Source organism: Alexandromys fortis, unplaced genomic scaffold (genome assembly GCF_014885135.2).
Source record: "Alexandromys fortis isolate MF-2015 unplaced genomic scaffold, M_Fortis_MF-2015_v1.1 scaffold_17, whole genome shotgun sequence".
Taxonomy (NCBI): Eukaryota; Metazoa; Chordata; class Mammalia; order Rodentia; family Cricetidae; genus Alexandromys; species Alexandromys fortis.
In genome coordinates this window covers 6570979-6598109 of record NW_026067896.1, presented here as the reverse complement: position 1 = coordinate 6598109, position 27131 = coordinate 6570979, and the positions used below count along the sequence as shown (strand labels likewise).

At 40.5% G+C, this 27131-nt stretch overlaps 2 protein-coding genes across 11 annotated transcripts in view; one reads left to right on the top strand and one right to left on the bottom strand.

Annotated features, from left to right (window-relative positions):
• The first annotated feature begins 7779 nt into the window (after positions 1-7779).
• On the top strand, positions 7780-20676 carry Abra (actin binding Rho activating protein). Its single transcript, XM_050162171.1, has 2 exons — positions 7780-8435; positions 13886-20676. Exons 1-2 carry the CDS (start codon positions 7780-7782, stop codon positions 14361-14363), a joined length of 1134 nt encoding a protein of 377 aa, XP_050018128.1. The 3' UTR covers positions 14364-20676.
• The window catches only part of Oxr1 (oxidation resistance 1), a 179919-nt gene continuing 173426 nt past the window's right edge, over positions 20639-27131 (bottom strand). For all 10 annotated transcript variants that reach the window (XM_050162110.1, XM_050162138.1, XM_050162130.1 and 7 more), the window contains 4 exons: positions 26099-26251; positions 24000-24095; positions 22394-22467; positions 20639-21114 (listed from right to left, as the gene is read on the bottom strand). In XM_050162110.1, the coding sequence (XP_050018067.1) occupies positions 20979-21114; positions 22394-22467; positions 24000-24095; positions 26099-26251 (459 nt within the window). In that variant the 3' untranslated portion in view covers positions 20639-20978. The remainder of the gene's footprint in view (positions 21115-22393; positions 22468-23999; positions 24096-26098; positions 26252-27131) is intronic.

The following is a 27131-nucleotide window of genomic DNA, read 5'->3' as shown; positions in this document are numbered from 1 at the left end:
CTGATCATCCTCAGATTTAGCAATGTGGAAATCACTGACGACAGGGAAGTTTGAGCAAATAGTGAAGCTAGCACCTGTTTGGATGAGGTTCAGGGAAAATAGGGGGAAATTGGAAACAGGCCGTCTCCAATTAATTACTTCAAGACATTTTGCTCTAAAAGGCAGAGTGGACTGGCTCTCAAAGTATTAGAAGGAGCTATGCAAGCTGCCCATAGAGAAAAGCAATCCATAGTGCTATCTATCCATAATATCTACAATCCCCAATAATGAACAGCATGGCAAGAATTTTCCAGATGATGCAATAGTGGCACCTGCATGCTAGGGTAACCAATAGCTATCTAGCTGGACTTAAAGCCCACTCAGGAGGAGGAATTCCTGCCTGGTGCTATACACTTAGCCAACTGTTTGTGGCTGGTGACTGCACTGAACCTAGAGGAAAACCTACCACTGCCATGCTTCTAAACCAGCGCAATGTCTAACTACATCCCAAACACTTATCCTTATGTCTACAGAAAAGTCACTCTCGTCCTCATTGGAAAAGCTTTTGTACATCAAATGGAAGCCATTACAGAAAGTCGCAATAGGTCAAAAGGCAGATAAAAACTGTTCATGGAGTACCTGTTCCCAATTGATACATCTACAATATAGCTCCTGTACCTAAAGTTCAGGGGGTATTGCAGAAAGTGAGAGGGGAGATTGGAAGCTAGAAGACCAGGATGTCTGCTGCAAGACAGTGTCTTCTAAAGACAAAACAACAAACAAACAAAGGAAGGACATAAAGTGCAGAAGTAGAGGGAGCAGAAGGTAGGAGTGAAGAGTGGGTCTAGAGGAGGTCAAGGGAGAAGAGGAGGTAAATATGATCAAAATACATATTATACAAATTTCAAGAATCATTAAGAATAGCATATAAAAATAAATCTCTAAAAAGGAATATTTTTTTTATTTTTTGAAATTAAAATATAGTTGGCATCATTTCCCTCTCCTCCCTCCAACCCTCTCCACATGATCCTCCCACATTGTTCTGTCTCAAATTCATAGCCTCTTTTTCATAGAATAAAATTTTCTATGAATAGAAAATTCATAGAATCTTTTTCTTTAGTGTTGCTAAACACACAGACACTACACACACACACATACATACACTTTCCTAAATAAATAATACAATCTTATCAATCTGTACAATGTTACTTGTATGGATATGATTTCAAAGAAATACAGCATATTTTCAAAAAGAAAACAAATACTGAATTATTTGTATGATGGTGACAATAAAAAGATAGCAATTGAGAAGAAAGGTAGAAGACCAGGTTAGTGTTCTCATGGAGAGTTTGGATGCAAAACTATTCTTCTTCTTGACCATTAGTTTTCTCACCCAAAACCCACCTTCTGGTTCCTCATAATCATTTAGTAACAACAACTCAACATCACATTACGGCTTAGGCTCACTTAGCGATTCTCAGGTGATCACCACTAACTGCTCAGCACACTGTGATTACAACCACCGATAACATCATCTTCTTTCTTCAAAAGCATCTCTTTTTGTTCCTTGGGTGCTTATTTTTAACTTTTTTTCCAAAGGTCAAAACCCAGCAATGTACACGAAGAGTTGAATTAGCATTTAAAGAATTGGAAGGCCTTTTTCCCTTCCTGTTCGCTTGGCGTGCGCACGTGTGTCTCTCTGTCTCTCCTTCTCTCTCTCTCTCTCTCTCTCTCTCTCTCTCTCTCTCTCTCCCTCCCTCTCTCCCTCCCTCCCTCCCTCCCCCTCTCTCTCTCCCTCTCTCTCTCTCTCTCTCTCTCTCTCTCTCTCTCTCTCTCTCTCCCTCCCTCCCCCCTCTCTCTCCCTCTCTCAATAAATGTTTTATGGCAAAAAAAAAAAAAAAAAGAATTGGAAGGGTGACAAGGTGGCTCAAAGGGTAAGGTACTCACTACCAAGCTTGATGCCCCAAGTTCTGTTGCTTGGTCTCACAAGGCAGTGGAAGAGAACTGGCTGTCAAAAATTGACCTTTGACTTTCATGTGTGCTGTGCACTATGGCATTCATGTGAATGCATGTACAAACACACACACATATATTATAAGATTTGGAAGAGTTCATATAAAATACAGATCTCTTACCTTTTTGATCTTTATTGTCTCCAATCCTATTTTATGGACCTAAATCAACTGATCTCAATTTCCCATTTCATAATGACATAAAAGATTCCTTTAACTAAAATGTGAGAGAGTCTCATAAAACTATCTGTTAAACAATATTTAAAGATTAAAAACAATAAATTAAGATCTATCTCATGTTCGTGGATTAGGAGAATTAATGTCACTTTAACATCCATGCTATACAAAGCCAATACAGTGCAGCTCCTATTAGAATCCTAAAGGCATTCTTCACAGTAGGGAAAAGACAAATATTAATTTTGCTCTACAAAATCCAAGGTATCACACCTCCTGATCTAAAATCACAAAAAATAAAGCTACTGTAATCAAAACAGACACAACCAAAACAGTACGTTAGTGACATACAACAGAAATATTGACCAATTGAATAAAAAGGTGAGCCTAGAAAGTTTCATGTATCGTCAGCTAACTTTCATGAGACCACCAACAGAGCAAAACAAAAAGGCCAGTCTCTTCAATAAAACAGACTTGTGAAAACCAAACTTTCACATATAAAAAGATGAAGCTGCATACTTCCCTTAAAAATACACAAAGTTAATCAAAATGTACAAAAAGCCCAAATGTCACCTCTGAAATCATAAAGTGTTCAGAGGGGGACATAGGGAAATACTCCTAGATATTTGCCTCAACAGTGGTGGTTGAACAACTGACCAAAATTTCCGTTTGGGGACTACAGCCCGTGAAATAGCTTCTACACAGCAAGAGAAACACAATGAATTGGCTTTTCTGCAAACTATGTGTCAGGTTAGACGTCCGTAGCCACAACTTATAAACTGTCCTTAGAACTCACTAATAGTAAGACAAATAATGAAATTTAAAAATGAACGCAGAATCTGAACAGACATTTCTTCAATGATGTCATAAGAATGTATCATACATATATGAAAACATTAATAACCCTCTGATAAATAAAAATTATAACGACTAGTGGTTATAATACTGCACCTGTTAGAGAACTAACCAAACACCCAGGAGGTAAATGTTGGTTAGGTTATTGAGAAAAGGAACCTTGTCAGCTATTGGCAGGATCATGGACCTAAACCACCACTATGGAAAATACCATGGAAGCTTCTAAGAAAATTAAAAATACAACTACTATATAACCCAAAAATCCTGGATGTACACCCAAAGCAGATAAAACCACCATCTCATTAAGATATATGAATTCTTCAAACTAAGAGACTTGGAAATCCTCAATCCTAAATGGATTCTCTACCACGCCTTCCCCTCAGGGCTCAGGCATCTATGCAGAAGGTGAGCATGAAGGATTGTAAGAATCAAAGGTGCTTGATGCTCTCAAGGGAACTGTGTTTTCCAGACACAACAGGGTGGATGCATTCATGAACTCATTCATAGAGACTATGATCATGCCCATAAGACCTGCTTAAGCTCAAGACACACAAATTCTTAGCATGGAGGAAAAGTGGGGTGAACATGAAACCCCACCTCTAGCCAAGGAGCTACTGACATTTGACTGTTGCTGAGTAAGGAACAATTCTTCAATTGGACGACACTTGATATCCTGATCACATTCCAAGGCAAGTTCCAGACCTCAGAATAGTCAGCCAATACAAACTGGATCTTAAGGTTTTTGTTTGTTTGTTTGTTTGTTTTAAAGATAGAAAACTTGGAATTAGGTGAGTAGGGGGGTGGGAGATCAAGGAAGAATGTGGGGAGGGGAATGAGATGATAAAAAACACTTTATGTAATTCTCAAAAAATAAGCAAAACAAATTCTTTTTTTTTTAAAAAAAAAAAAAAAGCTATCTGGGGGCTGGAGAGATGGCTCAACTGTTAAGAGCACTGGCTGCTCTTCCAGAGCACCCAGTTCAATTCCAAGAAGAACCCACATGGCTTACAACTGTCTGTAACTCCAGTTCCTGGGGATCCAACATCCTCACACAAATATGCATTTGACAAAATAAAAATAAATAATCTTTTGGAAAGTAAAGCTGCACTGTCATACTGCTTATAGTATTATTCATAAGAGCCAAGATATGGAAACAACTTTATTGTCTCCCCACAAATGAACTCATAAACATTGGCATAAAGACACAGCGAAATATTTGTGAGCCTTAAAAAATAAGATCCTTCTATTTTATGTTATTTTGCTTCACTATACTAATTATTGTTTTGCCTGCACATATGTAATAATTTTCTATAAATCTCAAGCAAATATAAGAATTTTTAGAAACTGTTTTATATATGCTAGACAGATAAGGATTTGTAAAGCATCCTTGGTGTGACCTTACACTGCTGGCTGTGAGGATTCACTGCACCTGATTCAGAAGGGGGCTGTGCAGAAATATCACTTTTGCCTTTTCCATGACCATTCATGTGATCATTTAATGACTAACTCAATATTAATTGTTTTCATGTGTTTAAGTGTTTTGCCTGCATTTAAGTGAGTTCATCACAGGCATGCTTAGTGCCTGTGGACGCCAGAGAAAGGCATTAGGTGTTTTGGACCTGAAGTTATAGACAGCTGTAACCTGTTATGTGTGTGCTGACAACTAACCGGACATACTCTGCAAGAGCAACAATTGATCTAAGCCACTGAGTCATGGCTCCAGCCCTAGTGACCAATACATTTTTAAAAATGCACTTGTGGTAGATTGAATATAACTGGCTGGCATAATCTTGTAAAGAGAGAGGTACTATTAGGAGGTATGGCTTTCTTGGAGTGGTTATGGCTTTGTGGGAGGAAGTGTGTCTCTGTGGGGGCTGGCTTTGTGGTTTCCTTTGTTCAATAAACCACCCAGAATCTCTGTCTACTTCCTGTTGCCTTCAAAATGTACACTCTCAGCTCCAACATCACATTTGCCTTCAAGCCACCATGCTCCCTGTCATGATGATCATGGACTGAACCTCTGAACAATTAAATGCCGTGGTCATGGTGTCTCGTAGCAATAAAAAACCCTAAGACAATATGGCAAATTTCGTAAGCAATAATGATTTGAGGCCCCTATCTCCACCAGCAGTTTTATTTCATAAGGATTTCATTATAAATTAGTACTTACTCAAATCTTTGTTATTTTTTATTTTTGTTCTCTTTTGAGCATGTGATTAATTAGAGTATTTATAATCACTAAGAACTTGGACCTTGATTGAGAACATGAATCTAAAACTTTACAATATTCAAAATATTGATAGCATGCAGACCTTACTTAAGGACAGGAATGCCCAAAGTAGACAGGAAGAGGAAAAGAATTTTAAAAGCCTCTGTAAATGTCTGAAGGGCTGCAGTTGCCATCAAAGCCAAATCTCCTAGGAATGAATGGATCTCTTTAGGAGCTACTCCTGCCCCCAAGACCATCTGCTGACAGCCTCAAACCTCAGGCAGCTGCTTGCGGTGGTTGCTAATGTATGAAGCCCTCTTTGCATCCCCCTCTACATTCCTCTTTATCGGGGGGAACCTGAGCAATCCTCGGCAAGCTGGAAATTAACCCGACCCTGAGTGAGGCTTCTGGATGTCTCAGAGGAGCCCATTTTGTCCAGGACTGCCCAGTGGGAGGAATGGAATCCCACCGAACCCAGCAGTGTGTAAGGCATAGATATTGGAGGAAGGAAGGGCGGGAATGTGAGCTCAGATGTCCATCTTTGTTTATAACAGCCCTCCACCCTTGTGATCCCATTTCCTCCTTAATTAACCAAGAGGGATTCTGTGCCAGTGGCGTCGATGCTATCACACGCTGCTGACCTCAGAGGACACTTCTGTCAGATTTCCAGAGAGGTTTTTCAAACACTTCCAAAATTGTTTGACTCCTAGGGCACCAGTAACTGACATTATGAAAAACTCGCATTTTTTTTTTTTTTGAGTGATTGTGTCTATCAAAAGAAATTAACGTTGATACTTTTCATAGCGCTCACAGGCAATATTTTGCAATCAATCTGTTGACTACACGTCAAAATTGGGGGAAGGGATAGACTTTAAAAGCCTAAAGCAGTGGCAAATAAAAAAGAATTTCTATTTGTCTTACTTCAATAATTTATTCAGTGCCGAGCCCTGCACCTTTTTATCTGGTCTAAAGGCATGGAGCAGACGGCCGCGTCTCTGTCCACACGACTGATCTTTGCAGTTCTAGAAACATTTCTTTACTTGATGTTCTGAAGGTTCAAACAAATGTCTTTGCCTGCTAACAAAGTTCATATTATTAAAAACAAGGAGAAACTCGTGTTTTCAAGGCTCATCATTTAGTATTGAATAACCAATCTTCCCAGGGGAAGAATATTTCTGCTCTCGCATTCCTTAGTTGCCTGTTGTTATTTGTGTAGGATTGAGGCCTCATACAAGTAACATTACATAGACTAACGGGTTGTACTTGTTCATGTAGCAAACACACACACACACACACACACAGCATGCATGTACCAATTAATGAGAAAAGAGACCATAAATTTGAAAGAGTAGGAATATATAGGAGGTTTGGGAGGGAGAAAAGAAAAATGATGTAATTATATTATTATCTCAAAAATAAAGAAAATAAAAAAATAAAGAAAATAATTTGAAAATATTAATCAAACTAATAGTCAGTCATTAAAAACAACAACCAGTGTAGTGGTACATGCCTTTAAGCATAGCACTCACTGGACAGAGGCAGGAAATGAGGGCAACCTGTTGTACACACAGCAAGGTCCAGGCCAGTTAGAGCTACAAAATGATACTTTGTATCAAAATATTAAAATAAGAGAGATTGCCTCAGAGTGTCCATTTATTGTGTCTTTATATGATTAAACAGTTATAGATTAAAAATACTAATTTTTAATAAGATATGTAAACATGTAAGTTATGTAAATCTTATATAAGTATGTAAAATGTAGGTACGTATGTAAAAAGATACATACTAAGATGTGTAAAATATAATTTAATTTTTGTATCAGTAGACTAGTTTACTGACTTAATATACATTGTATGCTTACGTATTTTAATAGGTTTTCTCCCAGTATGGGGATAGAAAACAACAATTAGCCTTTCACCATCTGGATCATATTTCCTTTGAGTTTCAATGTTTCCATCTAGAAATGAAGAACTGATCAGACAATTTCCTCAGGGTTCTCTCTGACAGTTACAGAAGGACAGGAGGCTCAAGCTGCCAATCTCTCAGAACACTGTTATTACCTGCAGGAAGGTAGAGATCTTGTCACTCGTCTATGAGATGTGACCATATAGCAGCTCTATTGAGGGCTACAGACGTTCACCTGAGAGGAAGCCTAAGCTGCTCTTGGACAATTTGTGCACACACTGTATGCTCCTATAAATGGTAGGGTCATCTTTTAAGGTCAAGGAAAGCAGAAAGCTGAGCGCATGACGCAATCTAGTACTTTCCATCCTGGCACTTGGAGAAGAGAGGAAGAAACATACCGGTGTCCTCTGCCACCAGAGATGTCCCTCTGCTGTGATGAAACGGGGCCTGTCAGGGTTTAAAAACAGAACACCGTCATGGAGATGGCACCGAATCGTGGCAAGAAATGCTTTGAATAGTTTCCACCCTCACGGGCTCCCCTTCCCACTCACGCCCTGCTTCTATTTAAATCCCAAGCGCCTCTCTCTCACACACGTTCCCTCCTTAGCCAGGGCCCAGACTGCTTGCGGAGAAGAAACAGGTAGCATGGCTCCCGGAGAAAATGAAAGGGAGGCGGGGCCCGCCAAGAGTGCCCTCCGGAAGGTACGCACAGCAACCCTGGTTATCAACTTGGCTCGCGGTTGGCAGCAGTGGGCAAATGAGAACAGCACCAGGCAGGCCCAGGAGCCTGCAGGCTGGCTGCCTGGAGCGACCAATGACCCACCGCACACTCCTAAGCCAGTGGCATGCCCCGGTCCCCACCAGCATGCCACCGAACCTCCATCTCCAAAGCCAGATGGACATGGACGTGGACCACCCTCAGAGGACGCCTCCGAGGTCTCCCACATCAAGAGGAAAGAGGTGACCAAAACAGTTGTTAGCAAGGCTTATGAGAGAGGAGGAGACGTGAACTACCTGAGCCACAAGTATGAGAACGACGGGGGTCCGTCTGAAGCTGTTCAGCCGGAGAACGACATTGACAGACTTCTCAGCCGTGACTCGCCAACGCGGAGAAGAAAATGCACTAATCTGGTGTCCGAGCTGACCCAAGGCTGGAAAGTGATGGAACAGGACGAGCCCACGTGGAAGAGTGACAGCGTAGACACGGAGGACAGTGGCTACGGAGGGGACACGGAGGAGAGACCCGAACAGGACGCGGTGCCAGTGACTGCTGCCAGGATCAAGCGCCCCTTGCCCTCCCAGTAAGTGATTGTATCCCCTACTCGTTGTGCCTCGATTACTAAAGAGTTCCAGCCAGCAGCAGAAATACGGAGGGAAGGATTGCTAGTTAGACTGAGTCCTTTAGGGCAGGCACACCTCTGGCCTGAAAGAAGAGTGCTAATTTAGGATGTGTCCCTTCTGATCCGCGCTGTTTACTGTCTCACCAACAAGTGGGACCAGAAAGTCAGCACTATCCTCCAGCTTTCTGAATTCAATTTGTATGTCGACCCCTTTTCTGATGTGTATAGTATAGGGTCAGAAAAGAAGACACCCAGAAACTAAGACACACCAAAGTCACAGGAACAGTAAGTGGGGCAGCAGAAAAGGCTGAATCTGAGCTTTGCCTCCATGCATTCATTCCCTTAGCATAAAGCCAGACGTCAGCTTAATTGATCTCAGTGACCTCCAAAGTACAGGGTTTTAAGGACAACTATGTTGAAGGCTTTTAAAAGAGACAAAACAATGGCTTTTGTGTGTGTGCATGTATGTGCGCGTGTGTGTACGTGCAAGCCCGTTTGCACACAAACCCCTACACGGGGGTGTGGAGGCGGGAGAAGTATGCCAGGTGTCTTGCTCTGTGGCCCTCCTCTTTTCTATACAAGACGCGGTCTCAGTGAGCTGGTAGCTCATCTGGCTGGCCAGCGAGCACCAAGGAATCTGCCTGTCTGCTTCTCAGTGCTGGGGTTACGGAATTGCCATGCCTATATGTGTTTTTATTTTTATGTGATTCAAGCTCAGGTCTTCATTTTTGCATAGCAAGAACTGTTACCCACAGAGCCATCTCTCCAACCTAGCTTGATGAATTTACTCCCTGTTCCCTCCCCCATTCTAGTAAAAATGCTTTCCTTGGACTTTGAATTGGTTACCAATTTGTAGGAAGAATCGGAGGCTTGGATCTCCAGCCTGTTAGGAGAACAGAGATCATAGCTGCTGACCAGCAACAAAGGCCCTGTCTTTTACATAATCCTGGCATGTGTGATCCTGATGATCCATTAATCAACTACTGATAGTCCCTGGGTAGTGCCAATGCACAGAGGAGCAAATCTCCCCAGCATTGCCCTGTGTTGTTGGACAGGGTGCCAAGGTTCTAAGACAGTAGGGCGCTCGCTGCCTGTCCGGTGGGGGCAGCACAACCACCTCTCTTCATAAATATCCCAAATGTATTCATAAATATTTCCAATGTGGGCTAGGAAATTCACTCTTAGGCCCCGTGTCATACTGCAGCTGGGATTCGGGTGAAGGACATTTATTAGAGAACTTTCCTGAACCATTCCATTGAAATAGATTATACATAAAACTCCTGGTCATTTTATTTTCTGTTTATTTTATTGCCATTTAATAACTTATTCAAATAGTTACTCCCCAGAGGAGAGAACCTTGATAAAATTGGCTCCCATGTTGACGCCACACTAGTAATGAGCTGCATTCAGGTAGGGAAGCAGCACCAAGAGCAAGCCGGTTTTAGAGTGGACAGGTTAGGAAGAATGTTTCTGCTAATAAAGCTAAACTTTCCAAGGTACTTTGCCTATCACATCTGGTATGATTAATCATTTTGCATATTCTCAGAGAGGAAATAATTGTTGGCTATGAGAAACTGCACAGACTGAGAACATTTGAGTGAGCTCAGTGCTGGTCTCCTAAACTACGGGCGGCATGGTAACTGCCTTGCTGTCCATTTAGACTGTATTGTCTTTGCAAAGATCAGCCTAAAGCAGGGTTGTCAGCCTTCCTAATGCTGCGACCCTTTAATACAGTTCTTCCCATTGTGGTGACCCCCCCCAACCATAAAATGATTTTTTGTTGCTACTTCATAACTGTAATTTTGCTACTGTTATGAGTCAAAAGGTGTTTTCTGATGGTCTTAGGTGACCCCTGTGAAATGGCTGTTCAACCCTCAAAGGGGCCACAACACTCAGGTTGAGAACCACTGATCTAAACCCTTTTCACCTGAATCTTTAATGCATACAATAGCATGATATTATTGTATTCAGTGACCTAAACGATACCTAGGACATCAGAATTTCTAATTCCAATTTAACCCTGGCCCTTTCATACTTTTAACAGTTCAAGAGACAAAGCCATCCATACAAGATGTTGTTGGCATGGAAAAGATCCTCTGCGGCACATGCCTTCCAAGTGTTTTACAATTTTAAAATAGACTTATTTATTTATTTAGTTGTTGAAGGCAGGTTTATCTGTGTAACAACCCTCCTGTCCTGGAACTCACTCTGTAGACCAGGCTGGCTTCGAACTCACAGAGATCTGCCTGCCTCTGCCTCCTGAGTGCTGGGATTAAAGCAGTGTGCCACCACGTATGGCTATACTTATTTTCTAATTTTTGTTTTGCTCCATTTTCTCTTATTTTGTGGAAACACAATATGACAATGAAATGAGATTTAGAAAATGATTCATTTAAAAGATAATGGCTTCTTCATAGATTTATTTCCAAACCAACATTAACTCTTATTCCAAAACAATATTAAGTTCCAATACTTAGGGCACCTAAGTTCTAGAATCAAAGAAGAAAACAGAAATTACACCTTAAAAACCAGAAAGTCATAGAACATGAAGTTTAAAGAAATCGCCTCCTCATGCTAGCATAAAGTTTTCTACTATACCTTTTCCCTTTATAAAAATTACAAAATAAGGATACCCACGTAAGACTATTTAAGGAGGTCATGAGTTCAATTGGTCACCTGGATGTTAATGTAATATTTTTCATTTGTGCATAACATCACTGAATTCTTCAGCCTGGTGCCTCTACACTTTAGTTGCAAATGCAACTTGATGTTACCTGGATTCTCTTGGCAAATGTCTTTTAGGGTGTGTTTCCCACTATCCAACGGCTACCCAAAAAGCTTAGGTGGTATCATTAAGGACAGATGGAGTAGCTAAGCAGCCAGGAGTTAGCTTCCAAGTTTGTGCTAATGAGTAGCTAAGCAGCCAGGAGTTAGCTTCCAAGTTTGTGCAAATGAGACTTAACTGCATCACACCTTCAGAAATATCTCATGCTTTGTAGCTGGATGGATCCTCATTTTCATATATGCCACAGATTTTTTTTCTTTGAGCTAGCTACAATCATAAGATTACACCTGTCTTCACCACCGAGCTCTCAGGGATACGTTTACTGTTCCAAGATTTTGCATTCTACACTGGGAAGGCGAGCAGGCAGCTGATGACGTAGGGGTGACAGCTCTCTTCAGTGGGGCTAAGTAAAATCTTGTCCACTTCAATGTGTTGTTACTTTTAGAACTGTTTCAAGCTTAAGGGACTGCAATAAGCTTGTGTTGTATAGTATTGTTTGCTGTTTTTCCCAGTTAACCTTGCTGCATGTTCTTCTCCATATGGCTATGAAAGTGTTACATCAGAGCCTCCCCTTCCAATCCTAAGAGACAGTGAGACCAGTCACAGGACTTTCTGAAACGTCAACGTGGGAGTTAGTGAAATTTCGCCATCTAGTGGAGGCTGTTTCTTTCTCTGATGACTTTATTGTACTTAAACAGATCTGGTGTCCTTATGGAAGGAGAGCAAACATTTGTCTTCCGGCACCAGGACGATGCGATGAGTGCCATCAACTCAGGGATACACTGACATAACAGAGCTTGGGACCACAGGGGGAGGGGACTGGAACACCTTAGAAACAGTTACTGTGATTCACTGGCCCATTTGCTATCTGAGCAGAATTTAGCAAGTTTGTACACTGACAGATAAACCTGGTGCACTGTCGAGTTGAGAGCAGTGAATTCTGAGTGCTCAGAGTCTTGTCATGCCTCTGATAGATAACTCATATCTTCAGTCCCTATGCTTCCAGACGTGAGGCCACTTAGTGCTCCGCAGAATAAAGGTGGCTGCCTTAGGAAGATGGGGTAATTTTTTTTTCTTTTACAAAGAAAAACAAAGTGATAAAGTCTACTAAATTGGAGATACAGAAGCAACAGAGGAGTTTTTCAAGTACAAAATTTAGCGATTTGAAAACTGAGTCTGCATCTTTTATCAAAATGCATTGTTTCAAGAACTGGGTTTGTAGTTCTAATGAAACAATGCATTCCAAAATTCAGGGGAACACACACACACACATCCTCATCTCCACCCACGGAGGCACACACAGTCTTTGAAAATCAACCATCTATTACATGCTATCACTAAATGCTGGTGGCATATCACACTCATTTTTAGCTTCGGTTTTGAAGAATTCTTCCTCTGCTATACACTAAAGCAGTTTTGTTTTCTTTAGTTTCTTTTTCCTGAGACGGTTTCTCTGTAGCTTTGCAGCTTGTCAAGGAACTTGCTCTGTGGACCAGACTGGCCTTGAACTCACAGAGATCCTCCTGCTTCTACCTCCCCAGTGCTGGGATTAAAGGTGTACTTCACTACCGCCTGGCCTCAAGCAGTATTTCTTAAGAGTTTCATTCTGACCTCTTGTGGTTTCTTAACTTGGCTTCAAATTCCAGTTTTAGTCTTTCATGTAACAGTTTTGTCTTTAGGGCAGTCTGTAATCTTCTTGGCTTCAGTTCCCTCATCGCTACAGCTGACTGAAATATTACCCATCATTCAGTATTCTTATACTGTTGGCAACTGTTTTCTGTTTGTGCAACATGATGTCTTAAAAAATGTGTACATTACTAACACTCATGTAAATCGGCTCTCAAGGGAAAAATGCACTCAATTCTGCAGTGCACAATGCCTGTCTGCGCTCTATATGCTACCATATAGTTCACAAGCTTTGGGCAAGGGGCTGGAGGTTGAAACACACAAACACAGAGACAGAGACACGGACCTCTAGTCACTGGTAAGAAGCCCTTTATTCAATAGCATCGTGGAGGCTTAATATACCCAACAGTCAAGTGGGCCAGCAGGTGAAAACCTTATCCTCTGATCCTCAAGGCCAAGGCAACACGTGCTCGTGAAGCAGAGCTGGTAAACAACTTTGACACAGATTTCAGTAACTCAAATCAGAAGGAAAGTAAAGATCTCTAGCAGGGAAGAGCAGCTGGAGGCCAGGCCTCCAAACGGTCCCAACACAATCCTATAGAGACTCCAGTCTGTATAGTAGTACCAAATAAATGTTTAGGAAATAACTAGTTTCAGAAGCCCTGAGAACTGGTTCCAGCTCAAAAATGTTTATAACATAAAACGTATTAGAAACATACTTTTATACTATAGGTGAGCGAGGTTTTGGGGTTTTTTTTTAAACATGAGTTTATTATCATTAGTGTTTAATCTATCGATGTTACAGAGAAAGCAGCCTAGGATATAAAGTAAGAATGATGGAAAAATTTTCCCTTTTTTCTTTGTAAGTAGTAACATGCATTTTTGTCATAGCAGGAACTAGAAAGACTTAACACTCAGATGCATGCACACGGGAGGCACAAAGGGAACTGACTCTTGCTGTTCGTGTGTCAACCTTGTTTCTCCACCTTTCCTCCTTCAGGGCGAACAGATACACAGAGACACTCAACTGTAAGGCCCACCGGAAAAACAGCCAAGTGGACAGCCTGAAAGGGAGGTGGCAGCAGTGGGCCGATGAACACATACAGTCGCAGAAGCTCAATCCCTTCAGTGACGAGTTTGACTATGACCTGGCCATGTCCACTCGGCTTCACAAGGGAGACGAGGGCTACGGCCGTCCCAAGGAGGGAAGCAAGACAGCCGAGAGGGCCAAGCGCGCCGAGGAACACATCTATCGGGAAATCATGGAGTTGTGCTTTGTTATCCGCACCATGGCTCGCCACAGACGCGATGGCAAGGTCCAGGTGACCTTCGGAGAACTCTTTGATAGATATGTCCGCATTTCAGATAAAGTGGTGGGCATCCTCATGCGTGCCAGGAAACACGGACTGGTGCACTTTGAAGGGGAGATGCTATGGCAAGGCAGAGACGACCATGTTCTGATTACTCTCCTTGAGTAAGTTCTCAGGGAAATCAACTTAGTGAAATAATGTAGTAATAGTAAGGACAAAGGCAAGCTGTGCTGGAATGTTATCAATATTAAATGATTTTTTTACAAATGGCTTTTGGTATTATTTCTGAGGTTACGACATAAAGATTGCAATAAAACACACTCAGAACATTTTAGAAGTCTACAGACTTTAATACAAACACAGTATATTGATATTTGAAATTTCACTTACCTTTTTAGACAAAAATATTTGGCCTTCATTGATGAAATTATTACAGATTTAAAAATACAGGTTTAAAAAAGCTGACCTTTAGATACCGTAGAACAACATCACAATAGCAGTCATTTTTAGGGGCAAAATTCATTTAAATTGGATAAAATTTAATTGCTTTTTTTCTAAAAAATAAAAATAAAAAGATAATCATTGGGCTAAACTAGCCTCAAACTCTCAAACTCTATTTCGCTAAGGGTGACTTCAAACTCCTGATATGTGGGCCTCTAACTCTTTAGTGCTGGGATTAGAGGCTTCTATGGGATTATTCCCACTTTATAGCATGTGAGGACTCAGACCCAGAGCCTGAGACCTGCCCAGGAAGCACACTCTTACTTACCAGAATATTCCTCAGTCCTTTCAAAAGTTACAGGATCACCTTTGGTGCATAAACAAAAGTAGGCCCTCACTTAGATGCCGAAGTTCCTTCAGTCAGCCTTGCTCTTTCGACTTGAGCAAGTCGTGTAGAAACAGATGCCATCTGTGGCCTCACAACCAACAAAGACAGCACATGACCAGGGAGTGGAGGTGGGGGGCTCAGCTTCATCAACAAGGTTGATTTTTGCCTAAAGCGTTGATGAGTAATGCCTGCTTCCATGATGCAATAGATGCGCAGCAAACAAGAGATACAGAAATTCTATGAAGTGTATGTTCATTGGAGAAAATCTTACAGAACCACTGAATTTAAAACTGATACATTTCCCCTTTCTGTACCAACAAAGAAAAGGCCACAAAACAAAAGTCTCTCTCTCTCTAGAAAAGGCCACAAAACATAAGTCTCTCTCTCTCTCCAACTCAACACACACAAACACAAAACAAAAATCAAAGAAAGCTGCTAAAATTAAGTTATACTTTGCGTTAAATACAAAAAGGTCCAATTATATGTCAAAATAACAGGAATCCATAACTGCTCCATGTTAGACAAGCTACAGATTGAACTAGAGATTGCCAAGAATGATTGCTTCAGAGAATTCCAATATTTAAAATGAAACACAGACCTTTTTTCTATACTTTCTGAGTCCTTAGTCATGACTAGTATTTCTAGTGAAATTCCCCATGCACGACACGCACGTGTGTTGTCGGTGGGAACCATGTCAGAGCTGAGGAGAACACAGTGGAGTAAGAGCTGCTACATCATTTGTTATTTTGTATGATTATTTGGGTTAGATTCCAAACCATCTCTTTTTTTGTTGGGAATAAAACAAAACCAGAGTTGAAGCTGTGATATTCCTAGTACCAGCATCTCATCCAAGGCTTCAGGAGCTCACATGTCATCAGCTCTGCAGGTTACAGGATGACATGATTCAAAGGTCTACTTGTATGAACTCAAGGATACCCTGGGAACCCTTTCCCTAGTGCGTGGCAAAGTGAGATCACATCCATACCCTGCTTGGCTTCTGTCTTTCAAAGATGTTGCTTTCCTGATTCTCAGCATTTCTCATGGTACAGGAATCACTCTAGGTGTGCTGGGATTCTGCAGGACCGAGAACTCTTATCCCTTCTGCTAAGAAAGCAAACAGTCATTAATTCTTCTGAATAACGCTTAACGAGTCAGAAACTAGAATCCTTGGAGGGAAAACGCTATGCGTCAGGGGCATCCGAGCAGGCAGCCTGCAAGGCTTCACCACCGCACTTTAGCAACTTATTGGGTTAACTATCTGTAGACTTTTTTCTTACCTTATTCTATTTTATTGTGCTTAATACTGAATTCTAAGACCATTAGTCCTACAATTTTTCCTGACATTAAATTCAAAAATATTCTCTCTAAAGGACAGGGAAATTCAGACTTGAAAACTTAAAACATTTTCACCAAAAAGAAAATATGCTAAGAAAGTTCAGCAAACAAGCTAATATAATTATAAAGGGAAGACCAATTATAATAACAAAGTCTATAAAATAATTAGATCATATCGTATATAGTTCTAAATTCCTAGTAGCATGGACTTGATCTCCCAATCCCCAAGGTTTTCCTTTTGGTTTCCAGTCCTCCCTAGTGTCTGTACCGACAGGCCCTTTATGGCCTCCACCTGAGTATCTGCAAGTTGCTGACGCCTGGTTCACAAGCTCGTTCTCCTGCTCCCTCTGCTCACTCCCTGGGAAGGGAAGCTCTGAGCCTGGGGTAATTTCTCCTCCCATATGTGTAGCAAGATGAGATCATAGCCACACTCAGTTTTTTTTTTTTTATATTCCCTTTGAAACACCAGCTGCTGTCCCAATTATCAGCAGAAAGAATGTAGAATTATCAGAGCCATTTCTTCATGGTAAAGTTCTAATTCTCTGAAAGCTAGGATTTTGTTACACCCCTTTCTGCTCAGTCATTTCACTGAGTCATCGTAAGATAAGGCCCAGAGCCCGGGCTGAAGTGGACCCTCAACCCAGATGTCCCCACTTTATTTTTGGTACCCAGGACATTTCCTAGTGCACAATCAATGGCTTTTAATTTATAAGCCGACCTGAACTACTTCAAGTTTTCAGAGAAGTTTCTATCATCACCAATGTATTACCTCCTGCTCAGATATGCGCGCACGCCGGAACCTGCCAGGATTACATCAACCTAAACTTTTATAACTTCTACTCCCCAAATTTCTCTTGGAGGAAAAATTTAAGCAATAGAGAAATACTTATGTGTAGTCAGAGGTCGCTCGTTCATTTCCTGGTTGCACAGACCCAAAATAATCAGACAGAATCTATATTAATTACAATACTGTCTGGCCAATACCTTAAGAGTATTTCTGGCTCTTATATTTTAAATTAACCCGTTTCTATTAATCTGTGCGTCACTATGAGGTTGTGGCCTACCGGCAGAGTTCCAATAGGTTCCCACACACATCTTCTTCCTTGGGTGGCTACATGGCTTCTTCTCTGACCCTGCCTACTCCCTATATATCTTTTCCAGCCAAAAGCAGCTTCTTTATTAACCAAAGGCAATAAAACATTCATAGCGTATGGAGAGGAATCCCACATCACATATGCAGCAAGCTAGGTTATATGTGTGTAAATATATACATCAAGGTATTTTGGAAATAAGGGCATTAAGAAATAATAAAATCAACTTTACGCAGAAATGAGAAGACACCAATGGAGAGAGGAGCTGGTCCCTTACCAGAATGTACAAGAATATACCAGCTTTTAGTTTCGACTTTTAGGAGCTTTTAAACCTCCACCACCAAAGCTTGTAAGGTTTGAACACTTTGGTCTCAGAAAGGAACCTTCTTTACATGCTGGAGGGCTTTATCTAAGCCTGGCATAAATACTTAAACACCTGAAATTACCTACCTGGGTCTGGAAAGGAAGCTCTTGCACATTAGTTTTCAAAAAAAAAAAACTTTTCTTAACCAGGCTCCCAAATGATGCTTTCTGAAGTGTTCCTCTATTTCCCACATACTGCCGAGTTACCAATACGATATTCACAGTATCCTCTTAACTCTTGACCTCTGTTAACGCCACTTTTATGTCTCTTAATAGCAATCTTTTGTTCGTGTTAATTTTTCTAATAAGCGAAACTGATTATTTTAATTGTTTTGTATCCATTTAAAATTATATTGGTTTTTTTGCGCATATATTTATTTTGTGTTGCCTGCTCTAGGTCCAATTTGTTTTTGTTTTTGTTTTGTTTTTTAATAACTAGAGAGGAGAGCTCATAGCCTTTTCTTGTGTTGGTTAATATATTACTTTGATGAACAAAACAAATAAAAACCAAACCAAAAAGAACCTATTTCAGGAACCCTATTTTAAATCAGGTCTACAAGGGCTCTTCATCCACAGCAAAATCATGTTGTTTAGAAACTTAAAATTTTGGAATAGAACATCGAATGTTTCTTTAAAATTTGTAATTTCTCATACTTTACTAGGGGCTAGGTTCTGTGGACGCCAACACTTACATATGCATTTTTCCTCTTTATACACTGGCAACTTGATGGTATTAATACAAGAGAGTTCTTAAGTTAAACCTTAAGGATATTCAAGAAATTTACCTATATTTTGGGGCAATATCTATCTATCCATCCATCCGTCCGTCCGTCCGTCGGTTGGTCGGTAGGTAGATAGCCATAGCTATCTTTGAACGCTGACACCAAGCTGGTAGCCAGCTCTTGTCCAGCCCGGTTATTGCACTTCTTCCAAATCTATACTTCTTGCTTTACCACCACTTTTGTTCTTATTGAGGCCTCATTGTTTCCCCTCTAGATTTTACAACAGACTTGCTTGTTTTTCTACCATCTTTAGCCTTTCCCTCTATTAACCTATTTTTTCACCAAGATTTCCCCAAAGCACACATCTTTCCATGGTAATGTTCTCAAAAGCTCGGTGAGATTAAAAAGTAAAAATCTGTTTGGTGCTGTGCACAGGGCTCTTCATGATACTGAGATTTATGCTATGCACTCTCTACCCTCCCCCAACACTTCAAATCCCTTGTACTACTGCTAATAAGTGACTCTCCATTCTAAAAGCAGTGCTACCTCTAACTAAATTCGAACCTGTCACTTCCTGTTGCCACATCAACACAGCGTGCCAGCAGGGCACTTGTCAGGAGACAGTGACATGCTTATGACCAGTTCTTAGATATGGAAATAACTTGATTATTGAATAAATCCAAACTCATTTGCATTTATGCATTGAATTTTATTTGGTATACATCTCTATGACCTTGTTGTAGCTGAAATCCATTACAGGATGTCTTAAAGAGTTATGATGAGTCACCTCCACAAAGACATTAATACTGCTGTGGATGACCAAAGGGGAAAGGATACATTTATTTACAGTTCCCTACATTATAAACATTTACCCTAGATACTATTACCTATTATGTAACGAGAGCTATACACAGACGAGGAAACGATGTCCTGTGTTTCTATTCATCTTCAGAAACAGCATGTCATAGAACACCGGAGATTTTGATTAGCATTATGCTTTCTTTAGATAATTATCTAGACTTTTCCCAAAATAACTAGGTATATTTTTTTAAGTTATATAACTAAAACTACTTAAGCCAATAAACTTGGCCAGGTAATTTCATTTTCAGAATAATTTAAAGTGCTATAAGCAACCTGGCAGTCAACACTTTCTATAAGAACAAAACTATCTTTAAACATCAGTTTACAAGATATACAACGTTGGTGTGGGACAGCTGAGTTTTCAGCGCACAGTCACTGCCACATGTTTAACAGCAGGATTTATTCTTTGCATAACACGAAGCTCTGGAATTGAACTGACAGATGTTGCCACGATGGCTTATTGTTGGTTTCCTACAAGAGAAGATACAGCTGCTAGTTTATTCTATCTTTTCTGTTTTTTTGAGGCCACTTGACGTAAGCTTGCACATTCACCACGTCTACTGAGTTACAGTATTGTCTACTACAGTCACTGCCCTTGTACAAGAGCAGGTGCTAATGGGAACTAATAACATATACCACTTTTAAAAAAACAAGGTTTTATTTCAAAACATTTTTTTTCCTTTGAGGATAAAAAAAAAGAAAACAAAACAAAAATGTATCTGGGGAGCTGGTGTGCAACAAGGCTAACCCAAGAGAACCGTGAGACAGTGTATCTGACACAATGTTGAAGAGATGTGCAGGCTTTAGTTTTTGTACTTATGATAATGCCCTATTAAGCTACAAGTATGTAAATAGTATTACTTGCTTAATATATTAAATCCAATAGAATCATCAATTTCTCCTCTGTCAATTTGTAACTCTTTGTCTGATAACTCAGTGATGAAAACATGAGCCCAAACCTGCATATCATGTGTGCTGTAGTCCATGCCAATCAGACTTCTCTTCAAATGTCATTGTCCTCACACGAAACTGAGAATGGTTACACGTGAGTGAAGAGAACGCTGCAGTGAATTAGAACTAGAAAGGTCTATGGAGCAGATATTATTTCGGCATGTGGTTTCTCCAATGACAAGCAGGTCCCAACGTCACTTCTGTCAACTCACCAGATACAAAGTACCTTGACCCCATTTCCTCACTGCCCCAAGTGCACTGCTCTATAAAAGGAAACACTACAGATTTAAAAAAAAAAAAAAGCTGAACAACAGAGCACCATTCAACTGGGAGACTGAGAGAACAGGAACTGAAAATGTGGTGGCCTCCATGATCAAAATGCTGCAATATGCTGACCAAACTCCACCCAGCTGTCATACTGCGGGAACCCAGGCCATGGTGCGAACAGAAGAGCTCTGGGACAGAAACATGATTCGAAAAATAAACTCCAAAATTATAGCTGCAGTAAATGGCAAATGACTGACTAGAAAGCACAGTGACATGTTAATTGTATTGCTTCTTGAACATTCCAAACAATGCTTTGTCAGTTCAGGTTTGGGCTGATGTCCTGCTAAGACCGAGAGCACTGCATTTATTCAAAAGCCCAGATTTCAATGTCTTGGATAAAGAAATCTTCCTTCTTAGAAAGCGTATGATTCCCAAACGTTTTACAGGAATGGCTTCTTCCATGGTAGAGATCTCCATCAAGCCAAAGGGCAAATTCTCCGCTGAAACACATCAGAACAACAACTATTAATACTCACAGCCTAGATTATAAAGTGATCAATGTGCTTTCCAAAGTCCACCAGCTCCGGGACCGGGACCTTCTCTAGACCTCCCCTATTCCTTTTCCGAATGACACACAAGCAAGAATTCTTTTCTTTGTTCCATTATAAAATCACTCATCATACACATTAAGGAATAAATTAAGCACACTAAAATTTACTTCATATACAATTAGCTTTTGGCAATGGTATAATAAGTATTTCTTTTCTATTTTATTATTCTATTTTATTTTAATTTTATATTTTCTTGGGGCAGTGTTAGGTTCTGAATTTTAGGTGAGCACTGTACCAATGAACTACATCCCTAGTCATTTCTCCTACATGGAGAGTTTTAATCTGGTTCTTCTTGCAGGTGTTAAAATTTATAAAATGAGAGTTAATGTTAAAGGTATAGCAAAAACACCTCATTTATTCTAGACACTTAGAAGTATTTTAGAAGCAACTAAAATGTTGGCTACTTCTCTAACATGCTAACTGTCAGAAAACAATGCTGGTAGATTTTTCAGATGCAAGCAACAGAAGAAGACGAAATGGACAAGAGACATGAGGCTGGGATCCTTTTTCAATCACTGGGAACAACATGGAAGGCAGGAGTGTGTAAGGACGGTGTGAGCACTACTGAGAACACACTACAAAGGTAACAGAGGAGGCTACCTTTAAACACCATAAGACTAAACAAAATTAGGATATCAGTATATGAAGAAAAGAAGGTTTTTGTAGCAGTTTTAGGCTGAAAGAGCAAAAGTAAATGGGCTGATACTAATGAAGAAAAACAAAAACTCTGAAGATGGTGCCGCTAAACCTTATTACAGGAAAATAAACTTTTACAACTGTCTGAAACACAGATCCAAATTATGATCAGAGAATGCAAGAAAACTGCAGCTTTTCCCCGTACAATGAGAGACAACAGACTGCCATGTGTACTTGAATATTTGAGACATTAGGGATTTAGAGTAGTTAAATTTCAAATTTCAAAGATCCAATCAATGCACAGTAAAGCAAAAGATAGGTCCTAATGGAAATCAGCTAGCCAACATTTGAAAATAAAGAAAAAAATACTTTACCAACTATATAAAGTATTATACTAAGTACCTTAAAAACATAATTTGCAATAATATTCAAGTGTAGATTCTAATGTCAAAATTTCCAAAGATAACTTCTTTTGTAAATAATATAAACATATTCTTTAAGAATCTCCTAGTGAAATGTTCATGAGACTTACCCTCCACCACCAAATGCTAAGGAATCCATGTCTCCTTTGATAAAAAACATATTATCTCCTGTCCACTTAAAAACCTATATAGACAAAAACAAAGGTGTTGAATATATAGTGGAAAACAGTCACCAGTCAGCTCTCCCAGACTCAAGGGAGTTTACACAACAGACACAACAGCATCAAGGTTCAGCAGGAAAGGCTCTTGTCCTCCGGGTTTCAGTGTTTCTGATTCATTTGAAGGTCCGTGGGCGGCTGACTGCACCTAACTCTCCACTGCTATTCACACCAGAGCCCTTCATCCACACCTCTCTCTTCTGACACTAGCTTTTCTTCTAACAGTGAACACAAGTTTGAAAATCTCTATAGGGCGAAGATCTTTCTGGGGGCACAAATTTCCTGTTCATTGTTTTTAGATTAATGATATTTATGGTTTTCCAAATTAAACCACTTGAGAAATCTGAAAAGAAAACTAGACAGCAGGGGTACATGCATGTTGAGGGTAGAGCCGTGTATCAGGGTTCTTCCTCTATGGCTCTCAGCCTTATGGCTCTGAGGCAGGGTCTCTCAGTAAATCAGAAACTTAGCAATTTACCAGGACTGGTTGGCCACCATGATGTCAGGAGAGGCCAACTGTTTTAACCCTCTGCTGTCGAGGTTATAAGTACGTACAGGCAAGCCCAGCTTTTAAGAATGCTGGGGGTGCAAACTCAGATCCGCATGATTGAACCTTAGCCATTGAGCTGTTTCCCAAACCCCAACATTATATTCATATATATTTAATTCTATTTTATAGGAATTTTACCTAAACTAATTAGTATAGCCCCAGTGCCTCATCTTTATCATGTTTCTCAATACTATTATAAAGGAACGTGTCCAAGTGCGCACACATGTCTCTTTCAACCTAGGTTTTTATTTTATTATTTTTTGTGTATTAAGTCACAGGGAATGGACACTCTAGCTCAGGCTCCTTCCTGTTGTTTCTCATAGTGTACTTCTCTTGGTAGAGCAATCTGGTGCTGAAGTTGAACCCAGTTTCCTTTGTCTTTGTCTTCTTTTCTTTGAAAACTCATTCCCTTCTACCTTCTCAGGAAGCTGTCTTAGCTCAGACTTAACGTGCTCACTCGCATCCATTCTCTCCTCAAGAATCTTATCTCAAGCTTTGCTTTCCACAGTGCCATGGCTTGCTGGGTGACACTGTCGTCTTCCAGTTTTATGATGGTAACATTCGCGGGCCTTACAAACAGTACCCATTCGCCTGAAGCTTACAATATTCTGCTTGCAGATTTGCATATACATGATAAAGGAAGGCCTCCATGTTTCCTAAAAGCTACCAAAGCCTCCTCTTTGCCTTTGCATTCGTCATTTTGGCAAGTTACTGAAGACTGTTGTCCCAAGTCTCATGAATGCTTTGACATTTCGGCTGCATGTGATGTATAAATTATCACATCTATCAGATGCTATATGTAACCAAACTTTGAGCATAAGCACAAATGCAGATGAAATCTGTAACAATTAAGAATTTATCAGCTGATATGATCTACCAATTAGCCTGCATGAGTCTTCATAATATCTCCTTTTTATATATTTGTAATGTTGAAATAACTTTTCTTACCTCAAATTCTGGACAGAAGGTAAAAACAAAGGTTTCTCCAGTGCCATAGAAGCCATCACTTACTTTAAATGGCTCGGATGCTAGTGCACCAAAGACCTAAGAATAAAGGGGCACACTCAGTGTGTGAACTTCTGACTTACTGCATCTGCATAAGCCGATCACATCCCTTACTCCGCAATGTACGACCTAAGTCACTAGTAGCTTCCACAACTTCTCGTTAGGGGAAACGACAAGTTCCTGTGCACGTCACATTCCTGTCGAGGACGAGGCACAGCAGCTCCCCAACAAGTCCTGGCTTAGACGTCTAGAAAGGGTAAGTGGTTGCACTGAGGACAAAATGCAGTCTGTGTAGAGTAAATACACGCCTCTACTGGATCACAGTGTTAAAAAAGTAGAAGTCCTTTGGTACACAATACCGTTTGTTTCCCCTTCCTGCGTCATTCCACAGAAAACACCTTAAGGGTACACTTTGGTCTAAAAGGCTTGACATTGAAAGTCTGCATTTCATACCCTGACAAAAATCAAATGAAGATGAAACTTGAACATTTCAGTGCTCTGAGCCCGAATTTTTTCATATAAGGAAAGGACAATGTAGCACTCCTAACATTCATGTTAAAAGCTCACATACAAGAGGTTATTTTATTTAAAGGAATATGCATAGAATATAAAGTGTAGTTCAATTGAAATGATCATAAAGTCCCATATAACAGACTCAGACTGAACTAGGGAGCTTCACCAGGACATGTAAGGCTCTCTGTGTGCCTCTTCTCATCAGCCTCACTTTTGGGGGAAGCTGCTACCTGACAGCATCATAGCTTCATCCTGTTTACCCCCTGAGTTTTCTATGAATGGAATCAGAAGGTCTCTCTCTCTCTCTCTCTCTCTCTCTCTCTCTCTCTCTCTCTCTCTCTCTCTCTCCCTCCCTCCCTCCCTCCCTCCCTCCCTCTCTCCCTCCCTCTGTGTGTGTGTGTGTGTGTGTGTGTGTGTGTGCGCGCGTGTGTGAGTGTGTGTGTTTCTCAAGACAGGGTTTCTCCTGGCTATCCTGGAACTCACTTTGTAGACCAGGCTGGCCTCAAACTCACTGAAATCCAGAGGTCACTGCCTCTACCTCCCAAGTGCTGGGATTAAAGGAGTGTGCCACCACCGCCTGGTTTAATGTGTGATTTTAAACCAGTATTATGTTTTCAACACATCCATATGCTATGAGTAATAGCTGGCTCATTTTCATTGATTCTTATATGTCTTCTTGGCTTTATCAGCTGAGGAAAGTTAACTCAAGTATAAAATAGGGATGACTATTAATCTGCAGGCTTCTGAAGAATAAGCAATCGCTGGACAATTAGTTAAATATCTGATACATACCAAACACAGGTAAGGTACTAGCAGCATATTCATTATCTTTAACTGATACTTCTTTTCCATTCTCTCTTTACTGTCAAATGCTTTTCTTTTCTAGCTGTGATTTTGCTTCTATTATTGTGCAATGACCTTTAACTCCTAAAAATCACCTATTAACTACTGATGGGGAAGGAGTCATTTTTTTCATTGGTGTAGCCATTGATAGGTGGCCCATGCTCCAGATATAACCCCCAGCTTATGCTGATGCAAACAGCCCTAATCAAGCACAATGTGACATACAACCCACGTCTCCCACAAGATGTGAAAGCAGAAGGGGACTTTTTGGAAAGAGAAAGGAGTATGTGCCATGCAGATAGCAGTGGCTGGACAGAAACAACACATTAAAAAGGTACTTTTAAATTGTTTACTCATTCTGAAGAGTCTGCCGACCTTTCTTCTTTCTGTAGGCCTCACTCTTATCTCCAGACAGCAACCTCTTTTCTATGCTCCTGGCATACCTAGCATTCTGTGCTCACATTTAAGGATATTGGTATGATCAAATGGTCTCTACCATATTATTGTTTTCTCTCAACACAGAAGCTCTTACTTATTAGGTTTACATTTAGCTTCTAGAATATTCAGTATTGCCTTGTACAATAAAACAATACTTAGAAATTATGCACTAAAACACACTTTATCCAGTGAGTATACTACAAGTTATTGCTGAAGGACAAAGGATCTACACAATTAGCTGTCCATACCTGTCCATCACTGTCTTTAATCACCATCAGCACCGGAGTGTCTAAGCCTGCCATTGTTCTATAAAGGGTCTTCAAACTTGTGCCATGCTTCCCAGTACCATACACAAGTGTCCATGGATAGCCAATGGTTCTTGGTGGAAGATGCTTCGTAAGCTTAGAGAAACAAAGGTTAGTGTTTACTTGACTACAAGTAGCAACAGATGGAACTTAATCACACATATAAAATGCAGACTAAGAAAAAAACATCAGATACTGTCTTCTTACTGATTCTGTGATGTTTCAATAAAAATCACATACTTCTTATCAAGAAATATCATTGTCTACTAGAAAATGAGTCATGCCAAACCAAAATGTCAACAGAGATAAGAAGGATGGCTTACTTATCACTGGTGCTGTACTGAATTAACGGAAATACTGAGTCAACTTTTAGCTTGATTATTCAAGTGGAATATGGCGTCAGATTATCAAAGCTTGAAAATCTTTTACAGTTGCAGGGCACTGAACAAATTAATGTCTCTACATGAAAATTTTCTTTACCTACAAAAATATGCCCAATAATAACTTCTAATTTCTAGAACTTGGATAACAAACGCATAAGAAAACACACAGACCATGTAACTAGGCGCAGGTCAAATCAAAGATCACCAGGTGTGGTGAGCATTAGCATCCTAGCACTAGGGCTAAAGCCAGGAGCCAGGAGTTTCAAGTACAGCTCAGCCTCCACCCTAAGACCCTGCCCTAAAAAGCAGAACAAGAAGCAAATACTGGCCACTCCAGTTTCTTGCCTAACTTTACTTTAGCATCCACTGCAGGATTGCAGGCATCAGCCACTCCCACGTCCCACCCACACTCTATGTCCGCTGCAGCTGCAGGGGTTGCAGACATCAGTTACTCCCACGTCTCACCCACACTCTATGTCCGCTGCAGGGTTGCTGTCCTTTGCCCACTTACTCTTCATGAAGCAGAACAGCAGCAGTGGCCCTGCAGCTGGAGAGTGACTGGCGGCCGCTCCCTCTCACCGCACACACTCAGA